Source organism: Mus musculus, chromosome 1 (genome assembly GCF_000001635.26).
Source record: "Mus musculus strain C57BL/6J chromosome 1, GRCm38.p6 C57BL/6J".
NCBI lineage: Eukaryota > Metazoa > Chordata > Mammalia > Rodentia > Muridae > Mus > Mus musculus.
The window spans coordinates 73,958,408-73,984,621 of record NC_000067.6 but is presented as its reverse complement, the minus strand read 5'-3'; the positions used below and the strand labels follow the sequence as shown (position 1 = coordinate 73,984,621).

Here is a 26,214-nt window from a genome sequence, read left to right as displayed (position 1 = left end):
GATGTAGTTTCTGTCGTGATAACTCGAAAATGTCTTGTGGGGCCAGCTGAGGCCGGAAACAAGGATCCCACAGAGGGGTGCATGTACGTAGGGATGGTGGCAATAAGGAGGAAGAAATTTGGTTAGGGGAGGCTAGAGTCTTCTACCCACTTAAGGCTCTGTCTAAATCAACTTCAGGTCTGGAATACACACACACAGACACACACAGACAGATACACACAGACATACACACACAGACCGACACACACACACTCACACAGACAGACAGACAGACAGAACACACTCACACAGACAGACAGACACACACTCACACAGACAGACAGACAGAACACACTCACACAGACAGACAGACAGAACACACTCACACAGACAGACAGACACACACTCACACAGACAGACAGACAGACGCACACACACAGATTCATGCTTGCATCCACTTGCAGAGTCATTCCTTTATTTACCTATTAACACACCATTCATCCATCCACCTTTCATCCATCCACTTGCATATTAGTTCTGTTATCTACACATTGGTTTGTCTGCCTACTCATCCATCTGTCTGTCATTCATCTATCCATCCATCTATCATCCATCCATCATCTACCCATCCATCCATCCATCCATCCATCCACACACTCACCTGCTAATGCATGCATACATTGTCCACACATACATTCACCATCCACCCATTAGCATACTCACTCACCTAGCCACCCATCCGCCAAGCATCATTTGTATGTTAAAACATGGTAGACATGTTCTAGATCCTGGAGATACAAAGAGAAAACAGTTAAACCCCACCCTTGAGAGTCCATGGTTTCTCAAGACACAAACAAGAGTGAACTGGCGTTCATAGATATAAACATATGCATAGCATGATGATGTCCCACAGAATAGATGTGATCTTTGTTGGAATCTCTTCCTACAAGGAGTGGTTGGTCATCTAAGCCAGCTGAGGACCAGGCAGAGTGCATGGAGGAGCCAGTTCAGAGGAGGGGTGGCCCTCCTGTATACTCTGACATGTGGTAAAAAGGTTGTTCTGTGAGAACTCTTTGCATCCAAGCCAGGAGGACTGACACGGGAGGCCTCGTGAATTTCAGGACAGATTATAATCAGTCTTGACGGGGAGAGGAAGGTGGAGCTGACAAAATCAAAAGGAGGTTGAGGAGAGACAGAGAGAATGATATGGGGGTGGGTGTTTCCAGTTTCCTCTTGCATGGTGCTAGTCTGGTGAACCATTGAGAATCAACAGACCCACAAATGGAAGCCTTGCCAATATCTGTCCTAGTTAGGGTTACTATTAACGTGATAAAACACCATGACCAACTTGGGGCTTGCCTTAGTTAAGGTTTCTATTGTTGTGAACAGACTCCATAACCCAGGCAACTCTTACAGAGAACATTTAATTGGGGCTGGCTTACAGATTTAGATGGTCAGTACATTATCAGCAAGGCAGGAACATGGCAGCATCCAGGCAGGCATGTCGTTGGAGGAGCTGAGAGTCTACATCTTGATCGGAAGGCCTCCAGGAGACTATCTTCTAGGCATCTAGGAGGAAGGTCTCCAAGTTCACCCGCAAAGTGACACTCTTCCTCCAACAACACCACACCTCCTAGTAGTGCCACTCTCTGGGCCAGGAATATTCAAACCACCACAGAGCTGGAAGCAAGCTGGGGAGGAAAGGGTTTGTTCAGTTTATGCTTTCCCATCACAGTTCATCATCAAAGAAAGTCAAGACAGGAACTCAAGCAGGGCAAGAACCTGGTGGCAGGAGATGGTGCAGAGGCCATAGAGGGTGCTGCTTACTGGCTTGTTCCTCATGGCTCACTCACCCTGCCTTTTCATAAAACCCAGGACCACCAGCCCAGAGATGGCACCACCCACAATGGACTGGGCTCTCCTCCATCAATCACTAATTAAGAAAATTCCCTCCTGGCTTACTTACAGCTCAGTCTTATGGAGGTATTTTCTCAGTTGAAGCTTTCTCTTCTCCAGTGACTCTAGCTTGTGTCAAGTTGACATAAAACTAGCCAGCATAGTGTCTGAGGGAAGCCCCAAGTCTGATCTCCATAATTTCAATACTCAAGGGATGGAGGCAGAAGGAGGGCAGGAGGTTGAAGTCAATCCTTTACTACATAATGAGTTTGGGGCTAGCCTGGGCTACATGAGAGGCTATCTCAAAATATTTTTTTCACTTTGCATGTACAGTTTCCTCTGTGAAAAAGGCAAATGTAGACATGTTATTGTATTATTAACCATGTATGCATGTATGACCGACTCTTTGGGAGTCTGTGGCCCATTTTCTCTTTTCCTTTTCTTTCAGATGATCGATTTCCTGACTATGGCAAAGTGGAGTTTGTCTTTTCCTATGGACCAGAGAAAATTCAAGGTATAGACCAAGTTGCCATTCCTCCCCTGCACCTTCACCTGTCCCTGTATCACTCTCAGCATTCGCACACGGTCCCTCTGTAAACATGATGTTCCTTGTGATTTAGAGCAGGCCAAGGTAAAGATCCCAGCTACACCTGACCCAGCGCCTTACTTTCTATATAACAAGAATAAATGCAGACAGTGAGGCGCCAAGGTGACTAAACTGTTCTGGTCCCTTCAGGTCACCATCTTGTTATAGTCAGAAACTGAGGGCCTTGGCAGATGGAAGACACCTCCAGAGAACATTCAAGGGTGCTGGGTGGATTGTGGGTATTTATGGACTGAAGTGGCTCAACCTGAAGGCCAGTTTAATAATAAACAGGCTTTCTTCTTCTAGACTCTAAAAACAGAGTCCAATTGCTCTTCATCTTATTTGAGAACAGAATGGGAGGAGATGAAGTTAGGTTACAGGCAAAGGGACTCTGGGTAGACTAAAGAAGGGACTGCCAAGCAAGGAAAATAGGCTACCTTGAATGGCCTGACTAGCTTCTGTGCTGACTCTGAGGATGTAAAAGAGAACTGGCCTGTTTTTACAGATGCGTGTCTAAAGTAGGGGACAGGGGCAGGCCTGGGATGACCTTTCCAGTCTGTGTCTTTTCAAAGTCACAGTTGTAATTTCCCTGCTGTCCCCACCTATGGGTGGTTCAGGATAAGCCTGCCCTTTCTCCCTTCTCCAGTCTCCAGGGTAGACCCTTGCTCCTGCCCCAGGACAGTACATGGGTGGGTGCTTACTTTCTCGTGTGTGTGTGTGTGTGTGTGTGTGTGTGTGTGTCTGTGTGTCTGTGTGTGTGTATGTGTATGTGTGTGTGGTCTGTGTGTATATGTGTGTGTATATATGTGTATGTGTGTGTGTGTGTATGTGTGTGTGTGTGTATGTGTGTGTGTATGTGTGTGTGTGTGTGTGTGTGTGTGTGTGTGTGTGTGTCTGTGGTGTGTGTGTGTATGTGTGTGGTGTGTGTGGTCTCCCTTTTCGGTACCTTGTCCTGATTTACCCTTATGACCTAGTCTGGGATGTCCAGGGTCTGCAGGCAACCCAAGTCATTGTCCCACCTTAGAAAACAAGAAAACAAGTGGGTACCTCAGAGATGACCCATTGGAGAGCTCTAGTCTTTTGTTTTACTACGTGCTAATCTCTTCCTGTTTCCTGCTGGTTCCCCATAGGCATGGAACACCTGGAGAATGGGCCCAGCGTATCTGTAGACTATAACACTTCTGACCCCCTCATCCGCTGGGACTCCTATGACAACTTCAGTGGGCATCGTGAGGATGGCATGGAAGGTAGGTGACCCTTTGTTGCCAGGCTCTCGATGAACTGGCCAGCCCTGGCCTGTGTAACCTTGGTTCTCTGGAGTATCCATAGAGGAGGTGGCTTTAAGTGCAGCTGTCAGTCTTTGTTCCGTCTCTTTGGAACCTGCCCTTCGGGTAACTCCAGGCCACTCTCTGTGTTCCTAGAGGTCAGAGCATGGATGTGTAGAAGCAGTATTTGGGGTCTAAGAACTTGCATGGAGATCCAGCAAAAGTATCTGAGAACTCAGTGTGGGGTTCCAAGATGTAAAAAAAAAAAAAAAAAAAGCCATAGAGTGGATACATGGCTGCAACACCAACGTATTCCATAGTCTGTGGCAGTCCGTTTGTTTGTTTGGAGGGATGAGGGGTGGAGACTCTGAAAAGAGTTTGCTAGACAGCACATGAAGCTAAGTGACCTTGCGATGGCCCCTTGGCTCTGGCCCTAGGTTTGCTTTCTGATTCATCTACAAGATGGCAGAACGTCAGAGGGTCCCCTGTATCTGTTGGGGCAACTGAGATCTTCTGAAAGGCAAGATTAGGACTTCCTCCTCAGACCCAGGCTGTGCCTTCTTAAGGATACCAGTGCCAACCCCCTTCCCCCACCAAAGCTTCCTTTGTTGATGGAGTTGAACTGGGGAGGAAAAACGTAGCCTGGGGCTCTCACTTGTCTACCTCTGTGTTGATGTCCCCTGTCACCCTCGTCCAGGCAGCCTCCTATACTGCTCTACTCAGAAAGCCATGCTACAGACATCAGTAGCTATCAGAGAGGCTGGAGGAGGGAAGGAAGATTAGAATTCAGGGGTTCCATGAGAGGGGATATATGTGCAACACCACAGGTTTGGTGGTTTGCCCTTGTATTCTCTCAAGGGGCCTTCATCTCCCACTGAAGATGGGAGATGGCCCACCCCGCGCCCCCAGTTCCCATCTTCTGAGTGGCGGAGTGGCCTGGGCCTGGGGTAGAATTGAGGATGGAATCAATTGTTTTGGAGGCTGCTGCCAGTCTCATCATTTCTCATTTTGGGGAAGTTTGCATTTTTAACAAGAACACTTGGCAATTTGAAGGCATTTTTAATGCCTCACCATCTCCCTGGTGCAGATGCAATGCAGTGATAAATGTTTAAAAATATTTCATGAGCTCTGAAGTGCCAAGAGAATCAAAGGTAGAATAATTAAGGACCAGAAGGAATGGATGGGGTGAGCCTGAGGGAAAGAAGAACAGAGGGCCAGGGTATGACAGGGAAACCTGGGGTAGCAGGTGGATTCAGAGGACAGGCAGGACAGACAAGGGAAGGTCGTGGCTGGCTCTGTAGCCCTTATCCCATGATCTAATTCCCTAGTAAAGAGATGGAGCTGGCAGGACCTTGGGCCAGTTAAAAGGTCAGCTGGTCCTATCAGGACAGAGGGGCTCCTATTTGCAGACAGAAAAGCTGGCCCTCTGCCCATAGGGGGGCAGATCAGGGCTCTGCTGTCCCTTTCCTTGCCTGGCCTGACTGAGCCGAGGCTGGGATGGTTGCCAGGGAATAGCTATTCTGCACTCTGACTGTGTGCTCCTTGCTGCCTGCCCCTGGACTGCATTCCCCCTGGGCCTAGAGACCCCAGGGCTGCCCCTGGCTGAGGCCCAGAGGAGGAAAGATGCCTTTTTTGTGGCTATTGGTCAAGAGGGAAGCGGGAACCTCTTATCCCCTTAGTTGTGGGGAGAGTGTGGTTTATCTGTGCCTACTCTGGGAGCAGGAGACAGTGAAGGAACAGAGGAAAGAGATGGGAGCCCATATTGAAAATAGGTTCTGTCTGCCATTGCTGTACGTCTCTCTGCACATGTCTCCCTCTGTATGCTTGTATCCCTTAGTCCTCTTCATGTGGAATCGTAAACATAATAGACTAGGATCTGCCTTAGTGGTTTTCTTTTGCTTTAGCCAACTCTTTCTTCACGTAGCCACCATGCCCCGCAGCCTGTGACCCAGAGGGGAAGGATGGCCCAACCCTGGGTGTCTGATTGGGGAGAAGTGAGGGTCCTGGGTTTCCTGGGTTGTGGTGGAGAGTTGTCTGGCCCCTGCTTCCCTCCTCCTCATATCTGCCCACACCTCTCTCAGGGTTGGTGTGGAGGCTGCCAGCTTGGCCTTGGCTGACACCACCATGTGAGCCTCCAGGAGTCCCATTAGTTCCTTGGCTTGAGTTCTTAGCCCCATGCCCTGGTCCCAGCACCCCTTAGGGTGAGGACAGAGCTTTGTTTTTGCCTATGCTGCACAGAGCAGTGTCCAAATTCTTCCAGAGGGTTCCAATACACTGCTCTCTGTAACAAGTTTCAGTAACAGGGTGGGGATGGCTCCTCTGTTTCTGAGGAGCCAGGAAGTCAATTTGCCCTGGTACTCTCTGCTTGATGTCCTCTGACTCCTTGGTCATCAACTTGTTGGGAGTAAAGATTAGGGAACCAGGGCTGATGCTGGCTAAGTGGGAGCATGGAAGCAGATTCTCTGACTGGACACCAGGGTGATGGCAGAAGAAAATTCATCCCAGGCCTAGTGAGGATGGCAAGGATGCTAGTATCCATTGCTTCTGGATTTTGTTTGTGTGAGGTTCCCAGATGAGCCAGGGCAGGTGGCCAGGGGTTTGGTCTGATGTCCAAGCTTTCTTGGTTTTCTGGGCTCTGAGGAGACCATATATTTTCTTAAGGGAGAGTTCTAACCCTCTTCAGTTCTTCTGTCTCAGCTAAGAGGAGTCCCTTGTCTACAGCCAGGAGTCTCTGGTCTGGGTGACTATGGAAGTAAGGTTGTCCAAGGACTGACTTCTTTTTTGGGGGGAGAGAGATGGGAGATAGGGTAAGGAAAGATAGTACAAACAGGCAGCAAGTGAGAAGAGAAATGCAGAGGTATGACACCGAGAGATGGAGAGGAAGATCTGGTCTAGGAGGCCTGAGATTTGGGTCCTGGGCATCCCTGGTGACCCCTTCCTGTCGCTCATCAGTTTTAGTCTCTATGAAATAGGATATAGGCGTGTCTTCTCATTTTGAGCTCAAACAGTGTTTCCTTGGGGGCTTATGAGAGAGGTTGAGATGATCCTAACTTCTCAACTCTTGAGCTCCAGGGTAAAGAAAAGGCAGAGTGGATGCATCAGTCAGCACAGGCCAACAGATGCTGCAGTAACAAACAGCCCCATTCACATGGCTTCCTCCTGCTCAAGGTATCTGTGTATTGAGGATGAGATGAGGCCTCTGTTCCTTACAGTTTTCCTGGTAAAGGTGGTTTCATCTAGAAGTGTCTCTCATCGCTGCCACCACAGGAAGAGGACTCTGATGTGTACTAGACTCCTGCCAGGAGCTGACATGTTCTTTCTGCTCACATTTCATTGGCTAAAAGAAACCAAGGTCTAAGAGCCGGGCGTGGTGGTGCACGCCTTTAATCCCAGCACTTGGGAGGCAGAGGCAGGTGGATTTCTGAGTTCGAGGCCAGCCTGGTCTACAGAGCAAGTTCCAGGACAGCCAGGACTACACAGAGAAACCCTGTCTCGAAAAACCAAAAAAAAAAAAAAAAAAAAAAAAAAAAAAAAAAGAAACCAAGGTCTATGTCTAGCTATCTAGCTCCAAAGGGGGCTGGATTATGCATGCACAGAAGACAGAAAACTTGAGGACAGGTAAAACAGACCACTCTGTACTGTAGAGCCCCAGTGTGGAATCTAAGAGTCAAGTGCTTTGTTTGTGAGCTCATGTGTAAACCTGTGATCCTTGGTGAAGCCGCTGTGCCTCTTCTGAGACCATGTCTGTAAAAAAAAAATAAAAGTGCCATAACAGGACCTTCCACCTAGAGGTGGTTTTCAGAGTAAGTGAGGATCAATGCCAGAAGTTCAGCGTTTGCTAAGTGCTGTGTTGGCAGGACTCTGGGTTAGTGGTGACCATGGGTCTGTGGTGATCGTGATGGAGTGGATAAGACAAAAGATGGGGTTTTATGAGTCCTGCCCTCTTCAGAGGTCCCTGTCCCGTTTCCCTCTACTCTTTGGGAATCATCTACATCTGGGCTCTGAGACTCTTTTGAGACTCAGGACACTTGCTTCCAACATCAGGAGAGTTACCCTCCCCTAGCTTCCTAATCAATTCAGATTCCTTATCAATGAGTTAAGGGGGCTGGATTCCTAAAGGGGCTTCCAGCTCTAAACCAGCCATGATGATGGTGCTGCTGCTGCTACTGGTGATGATGGTGGTGGTGGTGACAGAGTGATAGCATAGTTCTGGGTGCTGGGTACTTTTGGTTAACCCTCCTTCCCCCAGATATCATTGACTGAGCACGATCTTGTTACCTGTAGACTGAGCTGGACCATGTAGGAAGTGATCATAAAGCCACTTGGTTTTGTTCACCTCTGCCCTTTTGCTCTTCTCTGCACTTCTCGGACACCATGACGATAAGGCTAGTCCTATCTTATCTCTGGTTACTCTGACACGATGGAATCCCTAAAGCGCTGGTAAATTCAGACTTCAAATTGGAGTTGGCTCCTCTTCTGGTCATCACTGTACTGCATTTACACATGTGTGCCTGTGGCAGGTTGTATGTGTTTGGTATGCATGTGTACACATGCATGTGTTTGTGTGTGTGTATTTGTGCTTACAGATCATAGAAAGTTTACTAGTCCTAACTTGAACATTTCAAGGTGGGAAGAGAAGAACATTTATGAACATTTATGAACATTCTAGAACTTGCTTGCCTGGCACCACTGAGAAGCTGGGCAAATAACCATTAGAATCGGAGGTCTGTGGATTTGTGACTCTTGAGTCCCTTGTCATCAGGTCTGGAAAGAGTCCCTGGCTTAGTAGAGTCTCTGGCTGAAGCCCACATGCTGCTCCCACCCCCTCCTGGTGGGAGGCCAAGCTCTTTACTCCCTCCCGCTCCTCCCACTAGGGTCCTGACTCTCAGGAGATCCCCTAGGATAGAATCTGAGGTAGCCCAGGCTATTTCAGCCTTGTACCATAGAAGACCTTTGGCAAGTCTGGCTTCAGCGGCTGAGACTCAGGTGGCCGGTGCGGGTCACCAGACCTGCCCACCAGCAGCTCCTGTCCATCCACCTTGGAGCAGCAAATACAGAGAGGAAGAGCTACATCTCTATGATGTTCCTGTATCCTCTGTGTTCTGCTCTAAAGCCCCTAGGGATGTGTGGGTTGCAAGGTTTATTACACAGAAAAGCAAGGTTTCTCATCTCCCAAGAAGAGATGGGCTCCCGGGGCTTGGGTCCCACTTTCCTTCAACCCTAGGACACAGGTCAGAGGACAGAAGACCCTTGATGGTGGCCCTACTCCCCACCCCAGGCATAGGAGTGGGGAAGCTGGGGAGTAGGAGGTCTTCTGAGCTGCCACGGTGCAACAGAGGGAGAAATGTACACCTTGGGAATGGGGCCCTGGGCACTCTGTCAAGGCATCTGTAATTCTTGGCTTCCTGAAACTTCTCCCTGAGATGCAGGACATGCCTGTTAGAGTGTGAGAGGCAGATTTCAGATGACCCCAGACAACACAGGGTCTGCCTTAGAGGATGAGTTTTCAAGGATGTGTGTTGAACACCTGGGGTTCAGCCTTAAGGGGCTGATTTTGTTTGTTTTTGAGTGAAGGTCCTTATAGGTGTCTCAGGTTATACTGACACTGATCATGTTGCCCAGGCTAACCTCACACTTATTGTGGGGCCCAGCGTTTTAGCTGTTATGTGCCTCTCCCCATCTGCTCCTCTCGTGTGTGTGTGTGTGTGTGTGTGTGTGTGTGTGTGTGTGTGTGTATCTTATATACTCGACAGAAGAATCTTATAGAGGGAAGGGGTTTGGGCTCATGGATTTAAAGGTACTTCAGCCCATCATGATAGAGATGGTGTGGCGGTAAGAGACAGCTCTTCCATAGCAGCAGGAATGGGGGAGGTGTGGTGTGGGAGAGGTCCCATCCAAAGGCTGAGACCACTGGATCAAGGGGTGGCATCACTTTCAAAAACCAACCTCCAGCAGCCGGTTCCCCAGACATGTCCTGCTCCTAAAAGCCTTCAAAATAATCCACAAGCAGGGGGCCAAACATTTAAGACACGAGTATGTGGAGGCGTTCCAGATTTAAACATGACACCCAGGCTACTGTTGAGACTGAGGTATCCTGCCTTAGCCTCCTGAGTGCTTCGCCACAAGGCTGGGCTCTCAAGCTGGATTTTGCTAAGAAATTGTCACTAGGTATTGAAGAAGCCAGCTCTTCTGGGCTGTGACTTTAAGATAGGTGGGAGAAGAAGGAGGGAATTAAAAGCTGTTGACGGAAGCCTCTGTTCTTGATATGTCTCATCCTGTGGGATGGTCCTAGATTGAAGAGGAAAGGTTTGAGTGAGCCATCTGGTAAGACTTCTTCTAGTCAGCCATAGCGGAGAGACTGGCTTTGCCCTCCTGGCCCCTTGGGCAGAGAGACACTGAGGTGCTAGGGCTGTGTCTCACTGGGGGATATCTGTAGTGACATTGACATGCATATTGATGAATTGGCTGCTGCTCCTCTTCCAATCCCTCAAGTGAGGAGTCTTCTCCAATACGCCGGATCAATCTGTGGATTCAAATACAAGTTTGGTGTGACCTTGTGGGTAGAGGACACAACCCCCACGACCCGACATCTGCCAGCCACCTGCCTAGCATTGCTCCCTGAAGGCTGGGGACTGTCCTGTCCTAATGCCCTTAGTCTCTCCGCTGGCCTGCCCTGCACTGCTGCTGGCAGGCTTGGGCAGCAGGCTGTGTCCGGAGCATGGGGTAAGCCGATCCCTTCGCTGCTGAATGAGTCTTTGGTCTCCCAATCTCTGCCATCGGGTGGAGGTGGAAGGCTGGAGCCATACTCTGAGCAGTGCCAAGCCTGCTGCCAGCAGCCCAGTGCCCAGATAGAGGCTGGGGACAAGGAACATGTGCTCTGTCCCCTCAGGCCCTGCTCCTCTTCCTCTCCTGTCAGACCTGGAGATGAATGGATCCAGGTTAGCTCAGCCCTGGCCCAGGGTACCATCTCCAGTCAGAGCTAAGAAATGGAATTTAAGTTCTCATTGATCACAAGCTTTTTTGACCCATCAAATATGCTTTCTATCTAGCCTCCCTCCCTTTCATCCTCTCTTTCCTCCCTCCTGCCATTCCTTTACCCTCCCCTGCCTCACCCTCCTATGCCCCATCCTTTCTTACATCCATCCTCCCCTCCTCCATCCTTCCTTTTGTCCTCCATCAGTCCTGACATCCCTCCTTCCTTCTCTCCCTCCCTTCCCCTTTTCCCCCATCTTTCCCCCTACTTCTTAATCAGTCACTTACTATAAGTGGTAGGTACCAGGTTAGACCTGGGGTTTATAAAGCCAAGTTTGGGGACGCTTAGGGATGTGGGGGTGGGGGTGTCACATAAGTTTCTCAGCTACCTCGAGAATGCTCATTGCCTCCCTGATGTTGAAGATACTTTCTGCCTTGTGATTTCAGTTTTTGAGAGGCCCCCCTTTTTAGGAGCGTGTCTGATGGTGCTGTAGTAGAGCAAGCCGTGACCTCTTGATGGGTAGGCTCTGTCTAGCAGGCCAACGGCACTTACAGATCCTGGGATCATGCCCACGGATACGCCTCTGGGCCCTCAGATTTCCCTGGGCAGTGGCAGCTGTTATAACCTGTCTCTAGTGGTTGTTGACCTCTAGAAGGGGCTTCAGTCTGCCTTAGAATCCAGCCCTCAGTGGGGAGGGTGTTAATTCTGGATTCTGGAGTATGCTTCTCAGTACTGGGGTGTTTCTCCTCCCTGCTTTGGGGATGCCTGGCCTTGCTCTCCCTGTCCTGAATGTTTGCCTGGGCTGACACCTGAGGCTGGCGCACAGGGTCTGGCCTCTGGCTTGCTGGTGAACAGCTCCACAGCAAACTGGCTTGGTCTGCCCTGGCCACTTCTCCCCATCAGCAGCTTTATTAAGGAGTTGCTCCATGCTGGGGCCCTCCCAGAGGCCTTTCAGGCTGCAAAGCCGGGCCCTTCCTGCTGCGGAACCCCACCCTCCGGGGTCAGCCTTCTTGCCTGCTTTCTGTCCCACTGACAGTTTGGGGGCTGTTATAGGGAAATCGTTTCAAGGGATGGAGATCTGGCAGAGGATCAGTCCTTTCCCTAATGCCATCCCTCCCTCCACTTCCCTGGCTGCCCATGGGTGATTTATCTCTTCTGACTGACTCCCTTTCCTTTCCCCACCCCTCCCTGCCAGATCCCCCAAAGCCCTGTGAAGCTTACGGACTCCAACAACAGGCTGGCTCTACCAAGACTATAGAAGTGCCTCTGAGTGTCTGGTTAAAGGAGGGACTCAATCTCAGGAGGGCCGGTCTCTAGGCAGACAAGGCCTAGAGGGTTGCAACATGGGGTTGGAATTTGGGTTGCTTTGGTCTAGTCTCCGCTCTGCAACTTTCCTTCTGTTGGCCCTGGACAAGGTGTTTAGCTTTTGAGCCTCAGTATTTCCATCTTTGAAATGGAGAGAAGGAAAGCAAACACCTGACTTGGGACAATGTCTTAGTCTAAGTCTTAGAGAGAGGTTCATCACAAAGCCAAGGGGCTTTGTAAAATACTTCCGGAAGTGAGTCAGGCCACCTTCTTGCCACGCCAGCTCCATATGAAGCAGACCTCTGGCTCCATGTCCAATGTTGATCACACTGTCCAAATGCAGGCTGTATCCCCTGGGTGGCTCATCTCTTGGGTGTTCCCCTCCCAGGCTGGGTCTGTTCGCTCTCCATCACGGCCCAGCCTTGAGTCCACTGTATTGAATGTAGGAGGGGGGAGCCCAGATCACCTGTGGTGTTTGGTACCTGGGCTCCTCAGGTACATTTCCCTATTCACTCCTTAGGCATTTGCTGAATGCCTATGGAATGCCAGCCCCTTGGTTTTCCAGATGCCAAGGACAGGACAGTAAAGGAAACAAGACCCCAGGGTTTCTATTTTTGGTGGAATTAGTGGGTGGGGTGATGGCTCGGTAAAGGGCTTGCATGACCCCTGAGGATCTGTGTTTTATCCCCAGGACCCGTGTAATGCCTGGCATGATGGTGGTGTGTGCTTCTTATCCCAGCATGGCTGGCCAGAGAGAGGAGGATCCCTGAGGCTTGCTGGCTAGATAGCTCCGCCTACTTGACGAATCTCAAAAACAAAACAAACAAACAAAAAAGTAGGCAGAGCCTGAGGGGCAACATCTGAGATTGGCTTCTAACCTCCACACATGTGCACACATGCACACACACCTGCACAAATGCACGCACAATCAGAATTAAAAGCATAGGGTAAGAAGGGAGCTGAGAATGTTAGGAGACAAGAGAAACTTGAACTCTGCTCTTGAAAGAGTGTTTGGGATGGGCAGCCAGCATGGCGATTAGACATTTAAATCCAGGGATTAGCAACCTGGGTCTCACTGAGGGGATAGCACAGGCTTGTAAAGGGTTGAGCTGCCCAGGTATATAACATTCCAGTGGCAGGGATAGCATAGGCAAAGGTCCTGGGGCAGGAGCTCAGGATGTTTAGTAACCATAAGGTGGGGGGCAGTGTGGCTGAAAAGGAGGCTGTGATAGGAGAAAGGTCCCATCGAATGGAGCCAGGTCACTTAGGATCTGGTCACCATTGTGAGGATTATAATGACTTTTCCCTAACTTTTCCATCAAATGGTAGATGATGAAGGTCTTTCCAAATAGCACACAAAGAGGCTTCTCCCTTTTTGTAGCTGCGTAATATTCCACTACGCCTATGTGCCATGTTTTATTCATTAGTATTTTCTTTAAAACCTGTGTTCCAGTAACAGATCTTTCAGGTTATTTCCAATCTGCCTTTTCTGTTTCTAGAAAAAAAAATGCCGTCAAAGGTTGTCTTGGGGACGTACTGTTTTATTTGTGCAATTCATAGGACACCTTTCTCAGGGTTTCAGGCGGTGACAGATTGGCCTCCTTAAAGGGCTGTGCTAATTGATACTTGCTGTCAGAGGGCAATCTGCTCCCACCCCTCTGAGTGCCCCCGCAGTGAACTACTGCAGAAAGCCAAGACCTCCTTTACCTCTGCCCACTTTCCTGAGAGCTAGGTAGTTTTGCCTCATAGACGGAAGCTCAAGCACAGAGGTTATGGCTCCCTGCTAGTGTTTGCACAGCCAGATGAGGGATGGAGCCTGAGTTCTGGGCTCGCTCTTCACCATCCCAACACTTCTCCTCATATCTTCATGTGACCAGAGGTCTGGAGGAACCCTGCCCTATGGTCCTATCAACTCACTGCTGTACATCCTGGAGACCCTTGCAGACCAGTGGCTGGCAGGCAGGAAAGGCCAGCCTTGGCAAGCTGGGACAGAGCTACTGCTTCTCTTGCTCCTTCCCGTTCCCAGCTACAGAGGGGCAGTTTGGGAGTCAGGCAGGGGAGGGGTAGCTAATTCTGCTGTGGGTGGGGAGCTGCCGCCAGGGCAGCAGGCTCAGCTCACTCAGGGATTAAGTTTCAACATTTCTCAGAAGGAAACAAATTGGCCTCTTTATTGCTCTGCCTGGCCTTTGGGACCACTCTCGGCTGGTGCATATTTACAGACTTCCTGTAAGTCACTGGTTATGTCCTAGCCCCAGGGCAGAAAATAGCCTCAGAGGAACCAGCCTTTAGACTGCGGCAGGACCAACAGGAGGGGGGAAACAGGTGTCCCAGGCGATTAGTACCTGGCTGAACATCTTCCTGAGGGTGGGCATGCCCCCAAGGATCTCCCACTGTATGGTGGGACATACCAAGGCCAGCCACAGTCACCCCTTGGTACCCTTGCTTGTGACCTCCCCATCTGATGTCATTGCTATCTGATAACACCTTGCTGAGGGAGGACTCTCTACTGTATGGTGGATGGCTAGAGGGAGGATGGCAGAGGTCGGCATGAATTTTAGCTGTAGATGGGGATGGAGGTCTGATAACTGGAAGAACTCTGTTGTAGTTTGGGGGTAAGAAACAGGAATGGGTGATTTTCCTCTTTCTTTCCTCCTTCCTTCCTTCCTTCCTTCCTTCCTTCCTTCCTTCCTTCCTTCCTTCCTTCCTTCTTTCTTTCTTTCTTTCTTTCTTTCTTTCTTTCTTTCTTTCTTTCTTTCTTTCTTGTAGACAGGGTTTCTGTGTTGTTCTGACCATCCTAGAACTCACTTTGTAGAGCAGACTGGCCTTGAATGCAGAAATCCACCTACTTCTACTTCCTGAGTTCTGGGGTTACAGTCATACACTTCCATTGCCAAACTTCAGGACGGCTTTTCTTGAAGTTGGGGTGAACTCTTCCACCTTCAGTGCACCTGTGTGGGTGTCATGAGTGACTGGCTAGTGTCTGTGAAGGAACATGGTGACTTCTAGACTTCCCAGACACGATTCGCTTTCCGTGTAAAGAGGACGCCCTGTCTTCCACTCCAGACTCCCTGTTCCCACTTCTCTCCTTTCTTGAACCTATTTGCACCCAAAGCTTCTCTCACAGGGACATAGTTCTTCCCAGGGCAGAGCTGGATGCCCTCCAGCCCTGCTGGCTCCAGCTGGATTCTCCTTGTCGGGTGAGCAGAGGCAAAATCGGCTGCAGCCAAAGCCCTCACTTCTCACCGCCCAGTTTCCCCGTCTTGACAGCTGTCACTGACGCTTGTCTGAGGCTTTCGCTCTATGTAGCTTTGATTGCTTGGAGGGGTGGGGGGAAAGCCAGCAGCAAGCATTCTTTGATGTTGGTTCTGTTCCCCGCCACCCCCCACCTCCAGGCCAGTGAGGTCAGACTTTGATATGAAAGCAAAAGCTTTCCTCAGATCTTTCCTCTCCCTTCCTCCCTCAAGGGCCCCTCTGTAGGAACAAAGGTTGAGAACCATTGAGTCCCCACAGGTGCTCCCTGTAGGATGCCAGGGCGGGAAGGGCCAGAGCTGGGCCAGGGGGCTGCCTCCCATCCAGGAAGGTTCCCTGTGGGGTGGAGGGCTTGTCGGGGGTGGGTCTGTTCACTCATCACAGGAGGGAACTGCCTGGTTTAAAAGGGAATACAAACCATCTGTGTCTGCTGCTAGCCTACACTGACCCCTCCACACAGGTTGTATACCAAGTCCCCGGATTACTGTGTAGAGAACTCCACGGACCATTCCACACAGCCCTGCCTAATGGGCTGAAACCCGTGGACTTGCAGCCCTTACAGTGAAAGCTTAATTCTGAAGGCACACAGCTTCTCGGGCCCCTGGTATGTCAGGGATGCCAAGAGGCTGTGTCATTTTGCATGAAGCATTGAGATTGGCCCACTCATGAAGCTGGGTCCTTATGTGACTGTGGGCTGCCCAGAGTTAGTGCTATGTGGTTTTTGTCAAGCTCATAGCCCTCCTGGGGATGCATGCAGTTCCCAGGGAGCCCCTTCAAGGCACCTCAATACTGGCCTAGTCACTGGTGTATGGGTGGGTGGTTCTGAGATGTCACATGGTCTCATCCGTCTTCTTCACTTGCCATTGGTGCCTCTGAGCCCTGTCTGCGTGCCTCCCTGTCTGCTTTCTGCTGCTTCTTTGTCTTGGAGAGCAGAAAGAGCATGTGGCCAAGGCCATCTTGAGCTAGTGCCTAGCTGTTACATTGGGCTGGCAGTATGGAGGCCATTGAAAGACACCTGGTCAGGCACAGACCCTTGGTGAATGGCTACAGGCATTGATTCAGTCTCCTTTGCACCCCGAACTCATCTGTCCTTCTCTGCCGTCTCCTTCCCGGATGAGGAGGCTTCTGGAGCACATCTGTGCTGAGAGCCGTGAGGTGAGGAGAGGCAGGAGGGCTACGAACAGATGTCCCTCTACCCCTTATCCGTCCGATGCATATATCTACTGGGAGCTGACAGTCCCCCTCCTGCATAATCTTATCCTATTCCCAGGGAACATATCCCCAGACTGGCTCTGCCTGCTGCCTTCCTGGAATAGGTATGGAGACCCCCAAAAGGCTGACTCTCCAAAGCCTGTCCTACCCCTGTAGCCCTGAGCTGCACTTCTTCAGGTCTTTTGGGCTACTGTGGGGGGGGGGGTAGGGTCCTAGGGCATTCTGAGAGTATGTTTCTATCACACACACACACACACACACATACACACACACACACACACACACACACACACACACACACACACACACAGAGCCTCGGTGCGCAGTCAGCTCAGGCAGCAAGCCCTCCTCCTTTCTTTCTCAGTGTCCTTCCCTCTCCCCCTTCCCTTCTCCCCCTGCACCTTCAGCACCTTGCTGCCATGTCTGTCATGGGGTGGGGGGTGCTTCTTCCTGCCCCCACCCTTCTGACTATGCCTGCTGCCTCCTTGATGATCCTGGGTTCGCTCTAGAACAAGACATTTTAGAGCTCCAAGCTTTCCTCTGTGTATTTTGCCACAGTGGAAACTAAACCAGCCAAGCTCATGCAGTAGGCAGCTAAATTGGAGTCGTCTGTTGGGAACTCAGCTTCTTCCACCCTGTACTCTCTTTCCTCTGTCTAGCTCAAGTCTACCTGCTATATGCCAATGGCATTTCTTCCCGCTATAACCCACCATGCTTCTGGCTACATATTCCCTGGGTGACAACCTTACCTGGTGCTGCATGTGCCCCTGCCCCACTCGCTCACAGACTATGAAGTAGCTCTCCTAGGGACAGTGTTCTGTTTTAGTCCTAACCCCAAGACTAAGTCAAAACACTCAATCATTTTGTCCTTTAAGAACAAGGGTCAAGGGGTTGAGAAGATGGCTTAGTTGGCAAAGCGCTTTCCTTATAAGCACGAAGACCCCAGTTCTATTCCCATGTGCAAAACCAGGGGTGGTTCGTAGGTGTTTGTAATCCCAGTGATGGAGAGGCAGGCATAGGAGGATCGCTGGGGCTCAATGACCTCCCGTCCTCCTTAACTTACTTGGTGAATTCCAGGCCGGTGAGGGACCTTGCCTCAAAAGAAAAAGGGAGATAGTGCCTGAGGAAAGGCCTCTGAGATTGACCTCTCACCTCTACACACTCACAGGCACACAGGTACATGCTCACTCTCCCAAAGGCACACATGCGCGCACAGAGAGAAAGAGAAGAGGCATTAACATTGAACAAGAGCCAATTGTTCAATTGTTCAGGCCTGGGGAGATGCTTCTACACCTGTTAGTGGCTAGAGAGAAGGGAGGGTTAGGACAGCAACAGGAAACAACAGTGAGAAGGGACCCAGCCTATCAAAGTTGTGGCCATGGTAACCTGAGCTCCCTCCCCCAGATCCAGACTCGGCTGGGCCAAGGCTGCCCTGGGAAGGATGAAGTAATCAGACTACAAACTAAAGCTGCTTCTCTAGTGAGGTGTGGCCCTCTAGTGTCCCACCCTCTTTATAGTGTTAGACCAGCTGGAGGAGCTGTGGTTCTTGTGTGTGTATGGGGGGAGGTGCTTCTAGGACCCTCCAGCCACCTCCCTCTGTTCGTGTGTCCCGGATCTGGCAGCTGGGGTGACTTCCTTCCGGGAGTCAGTGGCTGAGTTGTGATGTTGGCTCTGGCTCTAACCATCTGTGGGGACCTCTGCTTCCCAGAGTTGGATGGATGGGATCGGGTGGACCAGCCACTGAACTCAGGATGTCCCCTGGGCTGTAATTCTAGGAAATGGCCTGGGATAGCTGCCCACAGTGGCAGCAAATCTGGGGACTCGATGAATCCTGGGTACTTGGAGGCAGCCAAAGGTCTCTAGGTCTATCTTCCTGTCTCTAGAATCTAGAACGTATGGATAAAGCTACCATGCTCAGGGCTGCTTCGTGGTTGCAGGGAATGCTGGCTGCTTCAGAGGTCAGAGCAGAGTTGTACTGAGTAGCTTCACTGTCTCAGGGACATCACACTCTCCAGGGGCTGGGTCATTTCGTGAGACTCTTGTCTTTGCTGCATGCCTAGCAGATGATGGGTTGGCCTAGGCAATGGGGTTAGGTGGACTCTGAGGCTGTGTGATTAAAAAGTGTGGCTTCCAAACTGTACAAGGTAGCATACTTCTCATGTGGGCTGCTGTAGACCCTCCTCCTGAGAGTGACAAGGAGCCCTGGGAGCAGATCCTGTGACACAGATAAGCTGGTGAGGGAGGACTGACCAGGGGGCTCAGAGGACATTGCACAACCTGGATACCACTAGGGCTCTCATGGGGGACATTGGCTTGTTCTGGGATACTCAAAGAACACCATAAAGTCACTTGAGAGATGATGCGAATGGGAGCTAAGAGTACCTGTTTCTGTTTCTTAGAGATAAGATGGGCTTTCGTGGGGGATGGTAAGATCATAGTAGGAAGCTTTTGATTTCACGAGGAGCATCACTGGGCAAACCTGGCTGTGCCCATAAGGGCATTTTAAAATTCAGATTCTCAAGCCACTGAGAGTTCTGTCTTCTGCGGGGAAGGTGGCGTCTGAAGTCAGGGTCTCCCTCCCTCTGTCCTTACCTTGTTTCTGTCCCCTGGCTTTTTTTTTTCTTTAACAGAGGACCTTACTATATAGCCCAGAGTAGGCCTGAACTTGCTTCAGTCCTGTGTTAGCCTCCCAAGCGAAGGCTGTCCATCCAGTCAGAGTCTTTAGGGGATTCTTCAGGGGCTTCTATTGCTTTCTGAAGGCCATTTGGTTAGGGTCATGCTTTGCACTTGTTCTTGTACCTACTGTTTCCATGGCACTGGACATGGGCTAAGATACTTTATAAACTGACTCCAGGAGTATGTATATTGTGATATATACATATATATATATATATGTGTGTGTGTGTGTGTATATATATATATTAACCAGGCACATGGTATGGTGGTGCACATCTCTCATCCAAGCCCTTAGGAGGCAGAGGCAGGAGGATCAGGAATTCAAGGCCATCACCTAGTGAGTTCAAGACCAGCCTGGGCTACATAAGATCTGTTATCAAAAGATTTTTTTTAAATCAAAGGAAAAGAAAAATGTGTATAATTCACATAGCAAGTCTGTGATCTCATGGGGTTTGGTGCTCAGGACTGGTTTAAGTTAAATTTATTTTAGTAATTCACAAAATACTACAGATGGTGTTCAGATGGGCAGATGAAATCAAATTGGGCTACTGCGGTGGTGGCTGGGTGGGGACAGAGATGTCGATGGGGGCTCCTTAACCCTTTCAGGAGCCTGGGCTTTGTTGGTTAGTTCTAGGAGGTTCTGTGGTGACAAGAGGGCCTTTGCTGTAGGTCCTGTAGACTATGATCTCCACCAATTTGGAAATTCAAGATATGGGGTACATTTTATAGCCCCCTCCCTATCATTAACAAGTTGTTAAAGTCTAAGGACCAAGGCTATAGCTTGAGGAGAGTGTGTGGCCTAGCATGTCCAAGGCCTAGCATGCCCAAGGCTCTGGGTTTGGTTTCTAGTCTGCAAAAACAAATGCTGGCATGTGACACCGGCTGCCTGTCTTGCTTGCCCAGCCGTGTCATCAGTGAAGGCAGGGCAGGGGACCTACTACTGGGCCTCAAGTCACAGATTTTTGTTCCTCCCTTTATATTTCCTCGATATTCTTAGGGAGCAGATGGCAATGGGAGGCAGGAACCGAGCTAGTAAGTAATGGCTCTGGACAGTGGGAGCTGGAGAGACAGGTGGTCTTCCTCAGTCAGGTGCTCTCCCTCCTCAGCTGCAAGGACAGATACAAAGTTGCTACAGCCTTGGGCAATGGAAGGACCTAAGTGTCACAAAGGAACCGGGGCCAAAGGAGGGGATAGGAGGAATCTTCCAGAAGAGAAACTAAGTCCCCACTGGCTTAGGAATTATGTTGGAAGTTTCAGTTGCCATCCCAATAAGTCACAAACATAGAAGGACCTGTTGTCCTGAGGCCATCCTCTGGGATTTCACCTTTTAGAGCAAGCCAGGCGTGTGCTGGGAACTTCCAGGCACCTGTCTGTGTGTTGCTGAGTGGTTGGCCACACATCTGGTTGGCTGAGGATGACAGTGGGCATCCTGAAAAAGTGGGACCCTCGGAAAAGTGGTCCCGACACTTGTGACCACCACAGAGGGCAACCAAAGACACTAATAGCCATGCAGGCAGTTGCAGGCGGTTGCAGGCACTCCCGTCAGACACCCACAGGCTTTCTGGGCAGCCTCACTCAGTCTGTGTCAAGGTTGCTGGGCCAGAAGCCAAAGCTGTTGGGACTTGTGTTCCCCTCCCAGAGTTCTGTCCAGGGGCACCCCAGCCTGCTCTGAGACATATGGAGCCTTTTCGTTTTCTTCTTCTAAGTCACGGAAGTGTCCTGGTTCCTAGACTCTGCTTGGAGGTGGTGGGAGAAGGGGTGGGGAAGAGAGGGGAAGGGAAAAAAAAAACCTTTCCACCTTACTGGCGGCAGCTGGAGAGTTGTTGTCGGCTGCTCTGCCTGCCGTTTGCTGGGAGTGGGAAAAATGTGGAAAATTTGGAGAAAGAAATCTCAGTCACTCACATAATGCTCCTTTCTCCCAAGGACTGGTAGCCTTGCCCGTCCCTTGTCCCTTGTCCCTCGTCCCTTTGCTCTGGAGTGGTGGGGATAGGGGTGGGGTGAAGGTGGGGGCTGACTCTCCCCTTGTTTTCTGAAGTTTGGAGTTGCCCTTGGTTGGAGACTGGGCTGGGAGACTGGAGCCAAACCCCTGTGCTGGGGCAGGTTGAGCTGGGATTGAGGTTGGGGCTGGGTTGGGACTCTAAACAGGGCCGAGCAGGGCAGGGCTGGAGGGGAAGCCACCGTGATGTCATTCAAGAGCTGCATAGCTGCAGGATGATAAGTGAAACCCAGGGGACCCAGCTGGCTGGGATTACAGACAGAGTTTGATCCCACAGGCTTCCTACAAGCCAGAGTGAGCCTGAACCGAGAGGGGGAGAGAGCGAGCTAGACTGGAGAGAGGGAGGGAGGGAGGGAGGGAGTGTGTGTGTGTGTGTGTGTGTGTGTGTGTGTGTGTGTGTGTGTAGGGCCAGTCAGCACTGGCTCCTCCCACCCCTGACAGTCCCAGGGAGCCTGAGGAGGACACTCAGCCTGAGAACTGTAGCCTGCCGGGCTGGGCAGGAAATTACTTTAAACTTGAAGCAGAGGGGACAAATCAGAGTGTTCCCACAGCCTTTCTCGGCTCTGTGCACAGGGTAAGTACGGCTGTGCGGCTGTCCATGTGTTTCTCCTGGGTAGGTCTCTGCTGGACCTGGGGTGGGGGCTTTCTGCCTGGAGCCTAGAGTCTCTCTGACCTGATCCCAGGAGGGTGTGCGACCGTGCAGAGCCACCTCTGAGTGCACTGTGTCAACCTTGCTTGCTGTCCCCTCCGGAGGCACTCTCTGGGACATGATACGGCTGCAGCTTTTGGTGGAAGGTTAGCTGGGTGGAGGAGCACAGTGGGTCTGAGCTGTCTGGCCTCTCTGGGAAATGGTTCTTCTTGAGTCCATTGGGGTGGGCAGAGAGAATGCCGTAGGAACCCACCATAGGTGGTGTGTGAAGTATTATTTGGGGGCACTCCCCTATTTTGTAGTTGAAACTGTGAGATCCCTAGAGCTGACCCTAACACTATTTTTCATGGCTTTCTCCTCATCTTCATTGGCCACTCTGCTTTTTCTCTGGCCAGAGCTCTCTGAGTGCCCAGGCAGCATCCTGGCCTGGCAGAGGACTTGGTAGCTATTTTTACCATCCTGAATGTGCCTGGACTATCTGGTGCTCAAATAGGCGAGGGTGGGGAGTGGGTGCGCCAGGCTCTGGTTATAGCACCAGGCTGGGGAGGCAGGTGCCAGGACTGCTCCTTGGGACAAGACAGGAGTCTGGCCAGGGAAATTCACATTTGTCCAGTAGACACCGCCCCGATGTGTCACCCGGGTAGGTCATTTGCATTCTACAAAGGGTCCCTGCTTGGTAGACTCAAAATGAAGGTCACAGCCACCACCTCCCATTTCCTCCCTCTGGAGGGCATGGCATGAATCCAGTTGGGATGGTTTGTGGGAACAGCACCTCAGGTCCTTCCTAAGGAAGGCCTGGGGACACATCTGTCACCATCACGGTATTAGAAGCCGTATATCGTATTGGCTTGAAGTTCTCGGTTTCCTATCAGAGCTGGAGTGCCATCCTCCTTCTCTTCTTCCTCTTGGGTACCATTATTCCAGCCATCTTCACTGTGGACCATCATGGAGTTAGGAGCAGTGGACATGGAACCAGGTGTCAGTTTGACATCTCTTTTCTTGCCGAGTGACCTTCGGCTCCCCTGAGCCTGTGAGCACCACTGTCAACCTATAAAGCAGGAGAGTGGGTGTCTTGGGCCTTTCAGCTCTAAGAGCCTGAGGCTTTTAAAATGGTTCCCTTTTGCTCAGGTCTGAATTCAGCTACCCCTTAGTCTAGAGCGGTGGAGCCGCTTTTTTCCCTTCTTCCAAAGTTGACTTCTCTATTTTTACGGCCAGAACTCCAGATGCTGTCTCTGGACTCTGGATCACCCACCGACTCTTAGCCTTTCTTTTGCTTCAGCAGGATGGGACAGCATCCCCACCCTTCCTGCTTCCATGGAGGTGGGTTTGTGTGTGATGTCCATGAAGCTATTCACATAGAGGGCAGAACTCTAACCTGTATAGAGACCACAGCAGCCCAGTCCTGTCCTATCTTGCTTGTTTTCTATAAACATGAAGGTTCTTTCAAATGCATGCTGTTCAGGGTGGAAAAAAAAGACACACCCAGGCTCATCTGTCCCCTACCTATAGGAATCCAAGGTCCAAGCTTGTCTACATCACACCAATGGACAGCTGTCTAAGTGAACCTAGATCCCCTGGCTGGTGCCTACCAATGCCTTCTTTTTCCTGTTTTCCAGGCTGTGTCCCCTCTGTGGCTCCCTTCAGAGGTTTGGGTGTGGCCTTGCAACTTCTCATTCTGCTGGTCTTAAGACCCCAGAGATTGCTCCTTTCTCTGGAGAATTTCCCAGAGTTCTCTACAGCCTGAGCTAACATTCCCCCTAGACAGCTACAGATGAAAAGGTTACCCCAGGTAGAGGCCAGGCTGGCCACTGAGCCTTGGAGGTCCCTGCCACCCAGGCCAAGCCACTTCAGGAGCCCCTGATGTTGTTGGGCACAGGCATTGCTTCTACCTGGTCTCATCCATCTCCTGTAGGTTGGCTAAAGCTCCTGGGGAGCTTAAAACTCTGGGCGGGAAGCTTCTAGATCTCCCAGAGCCTTGCATCCGGTCACTGCGGCCTCCTCTTCTGCATGGAGCTCGGGTTCTTCACATGAGTCCTGAGTGTTGGATACCCCAGAAGCAGCACCCCAACTTTTAGATGAACATGTCTTAACTTGGGGCCCATTGATAGACTTTGAAGTGCTCATTTACTCCCTAACCTATAGGCAAAAACACATGTACGTTAAAAAAAATGTAGAATTTCATCAGATACCCCAAGATGTCCTTGGCCAAGGAAAGTGATTGTCCTCTGGCCTGTAGTGTGACTTGGGAGGTCTACGAGTTAGGCTCTACCTAAGTCAGTTCACAAGCACTTGGTCTATGCTGTGAAAGGGGAGGAATTCCTGCTTTATGAATATGTTCACTGTGGTGCTCTTAGGGAGGACCCTTTGGGAATGGCTCGAGGCCCACCTAGAACCCCTGATTGTTTACTGGGTTTTATGACAAAGACACCTGGCGATTGGCAGAATTATCCAAGTTTTGGTGGCTACTTAGATGTAAGGCAAGTAGGATAATGGGAGTGCCTGATATGTACAGGATGATTCTCCACAGAGATATTCTATAGGGTCACATTGAACTTCAGGATATAGAGATTCCATTCATATAGATCACATGGTGTCTGGCACCATGTGGGTACCAGCGCTAGACAGAGAAAAGCTAGAGGCCTCTCTTTGGGGGAAATACTCCGATTCTTGGAGAAGACAGGCACAGTTGTTGGTAGTGGCTGTGCAGTGTGTGGTGGCGTCTTCACAGGGCAGGGCAGTGGAAATGGGCTAACCCATGGGAGGTTCCAAAGAGGCTGCTACTGGGTCTGAAGGAGGAGACCGAAGGGGCAGGAGCCTCAGGAACAGGGCGAGGAAGGGCCTTTGAGGATGAGGAACAGCATGTGCCTCGCGCCAGAGAAGAGCACAGAAATAGCCCAGCAAGAATAGAGTGGAGGCCGTGCCGGGTGTTGAGGGCGGCAAAGAGGAGGATTCAAAAGGCAGGCAGGGCCAGATGATAAAGGGTCTGGTGTGCCCATCGGGAGGGCTGGGCTTCACCCTCCGGTAAGGGAGCTGCTGGAAAATGGAAAGAGGAGAATGGAGAGAGGAGAGAGTGTGCTTGGGTGTGCCAGGCCTTGCCCAGGGGCTTAGCTCTTGAATGCTGCCACTCAGCAAACCCTTGAGTAAGCATCCAGACCCTCACATGCAGACCGGAGGCCGCTCCAAAGTGGCTTAAGTACTTGATGCAAGCTGACTAGGCCGTTTTAAGGCAGGGGCTGTTTTTCTGAGTGAAGGGCGTGCCTGCTGTGGGGGATAGAGGAAGGCATACTTTGCCTCCGTTTCAGATCCACATCTCCCTGGCCCTCCTGGTCACTACCAGTGTCTGCTGCTGGTTACCACATGGTACCCATTCCATGCCTCCACCCTAGTCTTTAGCATCTCCATGGCTGGTCCAGAGTCGGTGGAGAAAGGTGGAACACAGCCCAAGTTTGCTTCCCAGCTGCCTCTTGGCTCAGCTTCACACACCATCTTTAATCTATCTCCCAGTGTTACTTTTCTTTCTTGAGACTCAATGTGTAGCCTAAGATAGCCCCAAGCTCAACATCCTCCTGCCTCATCAGCTACCGGAGTGCTGGGATTAGAACCTGTACTATCACACTGTGCCTCCGATCTTACTTAAAGGAGCGCAGATTCCCCTCCACAAGGCTCTATTTACCTCTAAACCGCCAGGGTCCGGGGTGAGCACAGCACCTCTTCCACTTGGCACTGCATTGATTCCCTTGCCCATCAGGTGGTCAATGTTGCTTTGGGTAATGTTTTCCAATGAATCGTTATTTGCTTGACATGGACCCAAAGGACTTTTTATCACTCGGGGCCCCATCCTGAAACCGTTCACAAATCATTCACTCTTCCAAACACCTGCTGGCTGCTCAGGTTGAGTTTCTCCTGCAGAGGGTCCTCCTTACAAAAGGGGTGACTTTCTCCAAGCCAGTCAGGCCAGCCCCTCATACTCTCCAAGGCTGGGCTGTCTGTCTCCATGGCTCAACAAGCAATAGCTCCCTGCTGCCCATTCGGATCCAAATCTCAGATCCCAAAGCTACAAATAGCATGTTTACAATGCTGAGCCCAGCCCTAGCTCGGGCCTCCCAGTAAGACTCCTTCAGACAGACCCAGGGATCGGCATTCCTAATAATCCCTGCAAGAGTCCTTACGAGCATCAGAATTAGAAGACACTCCCTAAACACTAGTTTAGCTTTAGTGCCCTCCACTCCTTTTCTCCTGCTCTGTGCATCCGTGCCTCGATCTGTCTTTATCCTGGCCTCTGCTGATGCTGTCTTTAGTGCCTGGCATGCCTCCTCACAGGGTGCTGTTGGGAAAGAACCTCAGCTCCTGGGTCCACATCCAAGTCAGCTGGGGATTTTCCTCAGATCTTTCCAAAATGATGACTCGCCCTGCATCTGGATCCCTGCC

The 26,214-nt window shown here is 50.7% G+C and overlaps 1 protein-coding gene across 36 annotated transcripts in view; it reads left to right on the top strand.

The window, feature by feature from the left end:
* Positions 1-26,214, top strand: part of Tns1 (tensin 1) — a 214,317-nt gene that overhangs the window by 139,927 nt on the left and 48,176 nt on the right. For 32 of the 36 annotated variants that reach the window (NM_001289895.2, NM_027884.4, XM_030252982.1 and 29 more), the window contains 2 exons: positions 2,324-2,389; positions 3,592-3,708. In NM_001289895.2, the coding sequence (NP_001276824.1) occupies positions 2,324-2,389; positions 3,592-3,708 (183 nt within the window). Of the gene's footprint in view, positions 1-2,323; positions 2,390-3,591; positions 3,709-21,572; positions 21,712-26,214 lie in introns of those variants that run through there. The other 4 variants (XM_030252988.1, XM_030252987.1, XM_030252986.1 and 1 more) reach the window with 1 other exon arrangement.